At 49.5% G+C, this 11,925-nt stretch overlaps 1 protein-coding gene across 1 annotated transcript; it reads left to right on the forward strand.

Annotated features, from left to right (window-relative positions):
- The first annotated feature begins 2,327 nt into the window (after positions 1-2,327).
- Positions 2,328-10,424, forward strand: ASMT (acetylserotonin O-methyltransferase). Its single transcript, XM_053201950.1, has 8 exons — positions 2,328-2,439; positions 4,906-5,307; positions 6,002-6,131; positions 7,259-7,327; positions 8,198-8,316; positions 8,893-9,033; positions 9,469-9,591; positions 10,031-10,424. The coding sequence occupies exons 1-8, from the start codon at positions 2,328-2,330 to the stop codon at positions 10,261-10,263; spliced, it is 1,329 nt and encodes a 442-aa protein (XP_053057925.1). The 3' UTR covers positions 10,264-10,424.
- The last annotated feature ends 1,501 nt before the right edge of the window (positions 10,425-11,925 follow it).

The raw sequence follows: 11,925 nt of genomic DNA on the forward strand, positions 1-11,925 counted from the left end.
AACAACCCTAGCACAGGGAGAGTTAAAACAAACCTAGCACAGAGGGAGTTAACACAACCTAAGCAATGAGAGAGTTAACACATTTGTACAGGGAGACTTAACACAACAACCTTCGTACAGGGAGAGTTAACACAACCTTAGTACAGGGAGAGTTAACACAACAGCCTTCATACAGGGAGAATTAATACAACCACCTTTGTACAGGAAGAGTTAGCACAACAATCTTTGTACAGGGAGAGTTAACAAAATCTTAGTACAGGGGGAATTAACACAACAACATTCATACAGGGAGACTTAACACATCCTTTTTATAGGGAGAGTTAAGGCAACAAGCTTCATATAGGGAGAGTTAACACAACGTTAGTCCAGGGAAAGTTAACAGCACCTTAGTACAGTGAGAGTTAACCCAGCAATCTCAGTAAAGGGAGAGTTAACACAATCTTATACAGGGAGAGTTAACACAACAACCTTTTTACAGGGAGAGTTAACACAACCTTAGTACAGGGAGAGTTAACACAACCATTTTACAGGGAGAGTTAACACAACCATTTTACAGGGAGAGTTAACACAGCAACCTTTGTAGAGGGAGACTTAACACAACAACCTTCAAACAGGAAGAGTTAACATCACTTTAGTACAGGGAGAGTTAACACAACAACATTAGTTCAGGGAGAGTTAACACAACCTTAGCACAAAGAGAATTAACACAACCTTAGCTCAGAGAGAGTTAAGACAAGCTTTGTATGTGGAGACTTAACACAGCAACCTTCGTACAGGGAGAGTTAACACAACCTTCGTACGGGGAGAGGTAAGACAACAAGTTTCATACAGGGTGATTCAACACAACCTTTGTACATGGAGAGCTAACACAACAACCTTAGTACAGCAAGAGCTAACACAACCTTCGTACAGGGAGAATTAAGACAATAAGGTTCATACAGGGAGAGTTAACACAACAACCTTAGTACAAGGAGAGTTAACATAACCTTAGTATAGGGAGAGTTAACACAATTTTAGTACAGGGAGTGTTAATACGTCCTTTGTACAGGGAGAGTTAACATAATCTTCGTACAGGGAGAGTTAACATAATCTTCGTACAGGGAGAGTGAACACAATGTTAGTACAGGGAGAGTTAACACAATCTTTGTAGGGGGAGAGTTAACACAACCTTAGTACAGAGAGTTAACACAACAACCTTTGTACAGGGAGAGTTACCACAACCTTTGTACAAATTTAGTACACAATTTTAGTACAGGGAGAATTAACACCACCTTAGTACATGGAGTGTTAACACAACCTTCGTACAGGGAGAGTTAACACAAGAACCTTAGTAGAAGGAGAGTTAACATAACCTTAGTATAGGGAGAGTTAACGCAATTTTGGTACAGGGAGTGTTAACACAACCTTCATACCGGGAGAGTTCACACAACCTTAGTACAGGGAGAGTTCATACAACAACCTTTGTACAGGGAGAGTTACCACAACCTTTGTACAATTTTAGTACACAATTTTAGTACAGGGAGAATTAACACAACTTTAGTACGTGGAGTGTGAGCACAACCTTTGTACAGGGAGAGTTAACGCAACAACCTTAGTACAGGGGGAGTTAAGACAACCTTTGTACGGGACTAGTTAACACAACCTTAGTAGAATAGCAAGTAATGAAAGGGTGACAACAGGTGATACAACCTCAATCAAGTAAGAGGCGGTGTAACCATAACAGAGCACTAACCGTACAAACTCGCGCAGATTTAGTATGATTTTAACGGGATTTTATAGATAGAGCTTGTCGATAAATGGATAGAACTTTACTCCAGGGGCCTTACCCCCAGGAGACTCTTGGCAGTGTCGGGGTGTGTTTTTGATTGTCACAGCCGGGATGGGGGCGCCCCTGGCCTGTGGCAGGTGGAGACCAGAGACGTTGCTCATCGCCCTACGGTGCACAGCACGCCCGGGCCCAGAGGGTCTTCCGGCCCCCGATGTCAGCCGTGCTGAGGTCCGGGAGCCCTGGCTTCACGGATAACAGTTGGTAGGACCCTCATCACAGGGTACGAGTTGACACAGCGTGACGACAGGCCCCCGGTCCCCTCGGGCCGCGCGCATCTTTGGGGCTGTGCAGCGAGCTCAGCGCGGGGGGAACCTGTAGCCTCGACGGTCGCGTTGGACGCAGGCGGACCTACCGCTCTTCGCGTCCAGGCTCGTGTGGAGCCGGCGCTCGTCATCCGCGTGCGGTGACCATGCTGTGGGTCGCGCCTGTCTCCAAGGGCCATCTGCCCACGTGGGACGCGAGTGGCCACGGTCAGCGCGGTCGCCCCGACCCTGCCGCCATGCGAAACACTGTGCAAGAGGAAAAGCACAACGCGATGATGATTTGCCGGTTCTTGGAAGACTTTGCGCATCACTTGCAGGCGCCAGCTGTCAAGGTCCCCAGACGGAGCCGTGGGCACCCCATAAGCGACAGGCGTCGCGGCTCTGAGGCCCCCTTGCAGGGAAGGTCGCTGCCAGGGGTCGGGACGCAAAGGGTGAAGCTGTGGGAAGGCCACGTGGCCGTGCGCGTGCTTCCGTGTGTCCCTGGCCCTCGCGTGTCCTCCTCTTTGGGGCGCGAGGCTTCCTTCTGACGCTGCGTCTTTGCCGGGACGGGTCCCAGGCTGTTTCTTTGCGGGGCGATGCTGTTCCGGGCCCGACGGCGGGGCAGGCGGGGGGCGCTTTATGGAGCATCTTGTGGAGCCAGACGGGGTGCGGGGGACGGCGGGAGGCGGTACCCCAGAGCCGCTCGCTCGGGCGCCCCCTTGCGGGCTGCCCAGCCGCGGGACGGGCTCGTCGCGCCCTGCTTGCTCCGGGCCGCCCGCCCCCCAGCCCTGGCCCTGACCCGCCCTGAGGACCAACCTGTCCGCTGGATGGCGACACCCTGGACACCTGGTCGACCCCACAGCGCCCCCAGCGGCACGAACAGGTGCTTCCCGAGTGCACAGTGGAAGCGGATGCGTATTTGGTTTGGTTTTGTTTCGTTTTTTGTTTTATCTTGTATTATTCTATTTTATTTTACTTTATTTTCTTTTCTTTTGTTTTATTTTATTTTATTTTATTTTGTTTTGTTTTATTTTTTATTTTATTTTATTTTATTTTGTTTTGTTTTATTTTTTATTTTATTTTATTTTGTTTTGTTTTATTTTATCTTTTATTTTGTTTTATTTCCTTTTGTTTTATTTTATTTTTTGTTTTATTTTATTTTTTGTTTTATTTTATTTTATTTTGTTTTATTTTTTGTTTTATTTTATTTTGTTTCGTTTTGCTATGTTTTATTTTATTTTATTTTATTATATTTTATTTCATTTCATTTCATTATATTTTATTTTATTTTGTTTTGTTTTATTTCATTGCATTTCATTTTACTTTATTTCATTTCATTTTATTTCTTTTTGTTTTCTTATGTTTTATTTTATTTCATTTATCTTATTTTATTATATTTCAGTTCATTATATTTTATGCTATTTTGTTTTGTTTTATTTTATTTATTTTATGATATTTCATTTCATTATATTTTATTTTGTTTTGTTTTGCTTTGTTTTATTTTATTTCATTACATTTCATTATATTTCATTACATTTCATTTTATTTCATTTCATTTTATTCTATTCTATTTTATTTTATTTTGTTTTGTTTTATTTCATTCCATTTTATTTTATTTTGTTATGTTTTATTTTATTTTATTACACTTTAGTTAATTTTACTTTATTATATTTATTTATTTTATTTTATTCCAGTTTATTTTTTCCTGTTCCTTATTTTGTATTTAAATTTAACTTAATTTTTTCTTTATTTCTTCTTACTTTACTTTATATTTTAATTAGTTTTATTTATTTATTTATTTTTAATTTTAAAACAATGTTTATTTATTTTTGAGACAGAGTGCGAGTCGGGGAGGGGCAGAGAGAGAGGGAGACATAGAATCTGAAGCAGGTTCCAAGCTCTGAGCTGTCAGCACAGAGCCTGATGTGGGGCTCGAACCCATGAACCCATGAGATCGTGACCTGAGCCAAAGTTGGATGCTTAACCGACTGAGGCACCCAGGCGCCCCTCTTTTTAAAAATAATTTTTTTTAATGTTTACTTATTTTTGAGACAGAGGGAGACAAAGCCCGAGTGTAATTTTTTATTTTATTTATTTGTTTCATGTACTCGATTCTGTTCTGTTTAAAATACTTATTTATTCAAATTTTATTTATTTTGTTTTATGTACTCTAGTCTAAATATTTAAATACCTTAGTATTTAAAATATTAATTTAACATATTCAAATGTTTGTGTAAGTTCTGTTTAAACACTTTTTTGTTTTCAATTTAAAAAATTAACTGGAGGTTTCAATTTAAAATTTAATTTGACAATGTTATTGTTTTTATTTTTAAACATTTTTTTAATTTTTAATTTTTTTGAAAATGTTATTGTTTTAAAATAGAAATACCACAAAGTTCACTGTTTTAATTGTTTTGCATGCACAGATCAGTGGCTCTGAGCCCATTCACACCGTTTTGCACTTATCATCACCATCTGTCTCCAGAACTTTCCATCTTCCCAAACTGAAGCTGTGTCCCCATGAACCACTGACTCCCCGTCCCCGTCCCCAGCCCCTGTCTCCACCATCTAGTCTCTGTCTCCATGGATGTGTCTTGTTTAGAGACGCCATATACGTGGGATCACACAGGATCTGTCCTTCTGTGTCTGGCTTGTGTCACTGAGCATCATGTCCCCAAGGTCCATGCACGTTGTAGCAGGTGCAGAACGTCCTTCCTTTTCAAGCCTGCAGAATAGTCCACTGTGTGCATGGACCACAGTCTGCTCATCCTTCCATCCATCCGTGGACACTTGGTTCTTCCACATCTTGGCTCCCGTGGACAACGCTCCAGTAAGCACGGAACCACAAGTGTCTTTTCCAAGGTCCACTTAGAATTCCTTGGAGTCCACACGCAGAAGCAGAACTCCTGGTTTCCACAACCGTTGCGTCTGAGTTTTTAAGGAACTGCCATAGCGTTCTCCATGGCAGCACTGTGTCCTCCGAAATCACATCCCTGCCTCCCCGCGCTTCTGTGAGTGTGGTCCCCAGGACGCTTGCTCACCGCTGGCCCCTTGTTTCTGAGGTTCTGTTTGCCGCCTGTGAGCTGGGTGTATTCGACCTCCTCTCCGAGGCCCCGGAGCCCCTGGGCTCGGCGGCAGTGGCTGTGCGTCTGGGCACCAGCTCCCATGGGACACAGCTCCTACTGGACACCTGTGTGTCCCTGAAGCTGCTTCAGGTGGAGACAAGCAGAGGAAAAGGTAAGCCGGCTTGGCATTTCAATACGTACGCGGCACAATTTTCCCGTGAGGAACCAGAGAATAAGTATTTCCAGCCGTGTAGGACATGTTGAAGCAGCTTTGGGCTCATGGAGGCTTTATGTAAATGAACGGGCGTGCCTGGATTTCAATAAAACTTTATTTACAAACACAAGCAGTGGGCCACATTTACTGCCCAGGCTGTACTTTGCTGACCGCATTCTAGGGGTCTCCAAGGGCTGGTGCATGCATTGCTACCCTCACAAGGTATCCAGTGAGCAAGCGAAAAATGGGGGGAAAGTGCCCACAAGGGAGTAATTCTCAATCGAACTAAATCTATCCCGTTAAAGAGTTGCCATTCGATACGACGTTATATCCTTATTTTGGTGTTGAGTTGGCTTTTCTCTTATGAAATGTGGTGATGGTGGGTTCTGTTTTGCTTTTAATGTCCTTACTTGGCAAAATTCAAGATTTTAGCTGTATGTTGCTCGTTCTGTCCATTTTTAGGATGGGAGATTCGTGAACCCTGGTTCCCACGACGGGAGACAAGGACGCACGCTCAGGCACGGGATTGGCCATTTACAGACGTGCAGGGAAGGGGAGGCTTGCAGCCGGGACTTGCCTCAAAGCTGCACGGTGGCCTCTGGGTGTATGACGGTGACTTAGAATCCAACCTATTCTTTGTGTTTCTTTGCAGCTTTATATCAAAACACAGAGCTCTCCAGCACCTACCTGGTCAGGGCCAGTCCCAAGTACCAGGGCAACATGCTTCTGTACCTGGCCAGGACAACGTACCTGTGCTGGGGCCACCTGGCCCAGGCCGTGAGGTGGGTGAGGGGTCGGCAGCATGGATGGGGCCCCAGGGTTCTCTGCAGGCTGGTTTCAGGTCATCTGTGCAGTTGAACTGCCAGGTTTCCCTTAGAATCAAATGGAACCCTGCTGGGTCTGGGGTCCAGAGCAGCTGTGAGAAACTCCCTGGTCCTGACCGACGTAATTCACATAGTGCTAATCTGTCCTGATGACAAGTCCTTGACCTTCAGTGGTGCCCAGGGAAAGGGCCTTGGGCTGAGGAAGCAAAGTGGGGAAGGGGGTGTACAATAAGATACAGCTCCCACAACTATTCTTGGGGTTGGCACTGGGGGCTTCTGTGGCTGGACCAGAGTCTGAGGTGGGGCGTCCTGGGCTGTGCAGGGAGTTGAGCAGCGTCCCTGGTCTTCTCCCACCATGTGTTGGTACAATCATCCCAATTATGATAATTTAAAAAATGTCCCGACATTTCAAGTGCCTCTTGGGGACAGAATCACCTGCAAGTGGAAACTGCTGAAATAGACAGATGGGTGGGTAGGCGGGTAGATAATACATACATGGATGGGTGGATGGATGGGTAGATACATCGATATGATGGATGGATGGATGGATGGATGGATAGATGATAGATAGATAGATAGATAGATAGATAGATATGGATGGATAGATAGATAGATAGGTAGACAGATATGATGTATGGGTGGATGGATGGATGGATGCATGGATAGGGAGGTAGATCAATAGTAGATAGATATTGATAGATATTAATAGACAGATATTGATGAATAGGTATAGGTATGTGACAGATACTGATAGGCATTGGTAATAGCATAGCATGGGCCCTTCTGTCCCCACATGGCGGCCGACAAGTCCTCTGGCCTCAGCATCGCCCAATCGCACATCACTTCCTGCTCCCTTTACGCGGTCGTTAGATTCTGTCCTTCCTCGCTCACACGGCAAAGCCAGGCTACACGTGTGGCCTGTGGCCCTGGACATGCGTGTGTTCCGCAACAGAGGAGGGTCCGTGCCCACGTTTGATCACTGAGTTCTGTCCCCTGTGTGTTCTGTGATGGGAGGTGGGAAGTTCGACCCCTTGTGAGTGCCTGCTGTGTCAGGCCCTGGGTGACCGCATCCTGCCTGTTTGCAGGGATGGCAAGAACCAGTACCAGGAGGCATTTGGGGTTCCCTCCAACGAACTCTTCACGGCCATCTACAGGTAATGCCCCACGTGGCCGCTTACAGGATGACGTTTACGTCACACATCCTCGCAGGGCTGAATCCATGTTCCAACAGAGCAAAACACAAGCAAGTTGATACTTAAAACAAAACAAAACAAAGCAAAAAAAAGCAGCCGACTTTGCTGCTGTGATGTCTGTGCTGGTGAGTTTCCTGAGCAGGTGGGAATCTGTCCGTCCCTTCACAGGGCTCGATGCCCAGCATCAGTGATGTGCAAAAACGAGGCACACTTTTTACTTGGGGCAGACTTACGCAGGTAGTGGGTTCGCTCCAGTCTGAACACGGGTGTGGTGTGGACGTGGGGTCTGGTGTTGAAGTTCTGAGCTGCTGATGCCCCAGTGGCTGTTTCCAGGGTTCCCGGGTGGCTAACGGCGGGGAAAGAAGGACAGGCAGGGGCTGGGAAGTCCTCTGGGCTGTGCCTCCGCTCCCCTCCTGTCCTTCCAAGACCCCTGCTTCTTTGGCCACCCTTGTCCCCATGTCCCCGGCTCCCGCTGTTTGGGGCCACTGCCCAAGGGTGTGTGGACCCGATGACCTCTCACATGGGGTGTGGGACACCTTCCTAAGCTCCCTGAATTCAAACCAGCAGAACCCCGATTCTGGTGGCAATGGGCCCCCAGAGTGGCTTCCAGAGACCAAGGACCATGACATTCAGCCCCACAGCAGGTGACCTCAGGCGGGTTTGCTGGGCGGCCGAGCAGGGGCTCCCGACAGCACGCGCTGTCCGGGACGCGCACACGTCGATGCCCGCGCGCACGCCTTCCCGACCTGCCTGTGGCACACGGCTGGTTGCCTTGTCCGCGATGGGCGCACGGGCTGTGGCGTGGCCTTGACGAGCCGGTTTTGCGTGCAGGTCGGAGGGCGAGCGTGTGCAGTTCATGCGCGGTCTGCAGGACGTCTGGAGCGTCAGCGGGAGAGCGGTGCTGGAGGCCTTCGACCTGTCTCCGTTCCGGCTCATCTGCGACGTCGGCGGTGAGCGGGGGCGCCACGCGCGGGACTGGGGCCCTGCGAGCCCGCGAGGCAATACCGTGGGAGTCCCACTGAGGGTCGGGGCGGAAGCGTCCCGTTCCCGTGCACCTGTGGGGACGTCAGCTCCTCCCCGAGCACAACCTGCCCTCTGTGGCTCTGACCCGGGGCCTGCGGGCGGGACCCACAATCTGTGCTCCCAGGGACGCCGATCCCGCGCGCGCACGGGCCACGCAGGTGCAGACGCGGCCTGGCTCAGCGGGTGCCTGCAGGTGCACGCGGAACACGGTCCGGGGCCTGGCCGGGGGGCTGTCCTGTCCGCACAGGGTGCGGACGTGGGGCTCAGCTGAGGTCCAGGCGTTAGCAGCGAGGGTCTGCCCACCCAATGTGCCTTTTGAGCAAACGCTCTTGCCCTCACCGCGGCGCGCTGCGTTCGCGTCCGAGCCCGCGTCACTGAGCACCAGCCCCCGGGAGACGCAGGTTCTGGGGGCAGGTTGGAGGCTCGCCGGTTTGGGCCGAGCTGCCTGGGGTGTGGTCCCGGATGCATCGAGGGGCCCGTCGTGTGTCCCCGGTCACCTGCAGGCTGCTCCGGGGCTCTGGCCAAGGAGTGCACGGCCCTGTACCCTGGGTGTCGGGTCACCGTCTTCGACACCCCCGATGTCGTGCGCGCGGCCAAGGAGCACTTCTCATTCCTGGAGGACGACCGTATCCGCTTCTGGGAAGGTGGGTTCGCCTGTGCTGTGCGTGTGCACGGGGACCCGGGGACGCGCCCCCAGGCCGCTCAGGACCTGTGAATCTTCGGCTTGGGGCGCGATCCGGCCGTGCGGTCGACCCTCTGCGGCCCAGGGCATCCGCGATGGCAGCCTCCGACCGGTTGGCTGGGGCGTGCTGAAATCCGTGCTTAGGGACCTGTGTGCTCGTGACCTTCGCAAAGAAGATGGAAATGGAAGCCGGGTCCCGCGTCCGAAGGACGGAGGGACAGAGAGGGGCCCCAAACACCGTCCCGACTGTTCTGCACCAGGGCTGGGTTTTGGGTCGCAGCTGGGAACCCCTGGGGACCGTGTGCCAGGGCCCAGGTGGCCTTGCCGTGCTGGGTGCCGTTTTCGACCTGCGGGGCTGAGTCGTGCGCTGACCCCAGGCCACCTGCCCGCGCCGCAGGAGATTTCTTCGAAGACCCCCTTCCGGAGGCAGAGCTCTACGTCCTGGCGAGGGTCCTGCACGACTGGAGCGACGCGCGATGTGCCCGTTTGCTGGCGAGGATCCGTCGGGCCTGCAAACCAGGTAGCTCGCGGGGCGATGCGTCGGCACAGAGTGGGGACCCCGTTCAGGGGGCCGTGTTGCTGAGGTCTCGTTTGGGTCAGGCCATTCATTGAACCCTGTGGCGTGCATACCCGTCCTGTAAGGCATCGCACTTCAACCCGCGGGAAGTCGAAGGCTCTCATGGTGCACAGCTCTCTCCTGGTTGGGCCCCCCCCCCCCCGTGTGGCCAGGCGGGGGTCACTTTCTGGACACGCTCTTCTCCTGCCTGGTGGAGACCTGGCTGGTGCCCGGGGGGGGGTCGGGGGGCATCGGGTGCGGCCCCGATGAGGGCATAAGGCACCCAGGGCAGCAGGGGACTCAGAGGGGCTGGGGGCTTGGACAGGAGCCGGGGAGGAGGGGGGGGGGTCCTCAGGCCGGCCTGTCACTGTCCCTTGCTCACGGCCGCCTGTCCCCGTGACAGGGGGCGCTGTCCTGGTGATTGAAAGCCTCCTGGACGCAGACGGCCGGGGCCCTCTGACCACACAGCTCTACTCGCTGAACATGCTCGTGCAGACAGAGGGCCAGGAGAGGACCCCTGCCCAGTACCTCGCGCTCCTGGGCCCTGCCGGCTTCCCGGACGTGCAGTACAGGAGGACCGGGGGCCTGTACGATGTCATCCTAGGCAGGACGGGGCTCCCTGCCGGCTGCAGCTAGCAGCCCGACCCGAGCATCCCCGAAAAGGGTGACCTCCGTGGGCTTCCTCGTTTGGGGGGCTCAACAAGGGACTGGGGGGTCTCTGCTCATGGTTGTGGGATGTGCATCCCTCGGTGGAGTTTGCCTTGTTGTGCTTTGTTCTATTCTGCCCTATCCTATCCTATCCTATCCTATCCTGTATTCTGTTCTGTGCTATTCTATTCTTTCTATTCTATTCTATTCTATTCTATTCTATTCTATTCTTTATTCTGTTATATACAATTCTATTCTGTTTTATCCTATCCTATCCTATCCTATCCTATCCTATCCTATCCTGTATTCTCTTCTGTTCTGTTTTATTCTATTCTATTCTATTCTTTATTCTGTTATATACAATTCTATTCTGTTTTATCCTATCCTATCCTATCTTATCCTGTATTCTGTTCTGTTCTATTCTATTCTATTCTCTATTCTGTTATATATAATTCTATTCTCTTCTATTCTATCCTATCCTATTCGATATTCTGTTCTGTTCTATTCTATTCTGTTTTATTTTCTATTCTGTTATATCTCATTCTATTCTCTTTTATCCTATCCTATCCTGTCCTGTATTCTGTTCTGTTCTATTTTATTCTATTCTGTTCTAGTCTCTATTCTTTTATATACAATTCTATTCTGTTCTATTCTATCCTATTGTATTCTACGTTCTGTTCTGTTCTGTTCTATTCTATTGTGTTTTATTCTCTATTCTGTTATATCCAATTCTATTCTGTTTTATCCTATCCTATCCTATCCTATCCTATCCTGTATTCTGTTCTGTTCTATTCTATTCTGTTCTATTCTATTCGATCCTATCATATCCTGTATTCTGTTCTATTCTGTTCTGTTCTATTCTCTATTCTGTTATACTCATTCTATTGTGTTCTCTATTCTATTCTATTTTATTCTCTCTTCTGTTATATCCAATTCTATTCTTGTATTCTTTTCTATTCTACTCTATTCTATTCTATTGTATTCTATTCTATTCTATTTCAGTTACAGCTTTCTGACACTATAATTGACAAAATTATACACATTTAAGCTGTACAACGTGGTAATTTGATGTACACACACATGGTGCAGTGACAACCAGAGCTGAGCTAATTCACAACCCCCTCCCCCGCCCCGGCCTCGCCCCGGTTACGTTTTGTTGGTGTCGTTGGCAACATTTCAGATCTGATGTCTTAGCCACTTCCAAGTATACGACACAGTGCAGTTCACCATAATCGCCATGCTGAACATGAAGCCCCAGGACTCAGTCCACTCACGCCTGGAAGTTTGTGGCCCGTTGACCACCGTTTTCCCCACCCCACCCCCACGCCTGCACACCACAGCTCTGTCCTCTGCATCGATGACCTTGGTCGTTGCTGGGTTTTCTTTTGGATTCCACCAAGAAGTGAGGCCATATGGTGTTTGCCTTCCTCTGTCGGACTTATTTCCCTCAGCGTCCTCGTGGCAATTTATGTTAACTTTTCTCTCAGTGTGGCAAGCTAGAGCACGAAATTCGCCGTTTTAAGCCTTCTGTGGTGCATGGCGAGCTGGCATTGAGGACATTCGCCTGGTCGTGCAGGCAGACCCACTGCTGGTGTCCAGAACTTTCTCATCGTCAGGTTGAAGCTCTGTCCCCGTGAAACACCAGCTCTC

The sequence above is a fragment of the Acinonyx jubatus genome, chromosome X (genome assembly GCF_027475565.1).
Source record: "Acinonyx jubatus isolate Ajub_Pintada_27869175 chromosome X, VMU_Ajub_asm_v1.0, whole genome shotgun sequence".
Lineage (NCBI taxonomy): Eukaryota > Metazoa > Chordata > Mammalia > Carnivora > Felidae > Acinonyx > Acinonyx jubatus.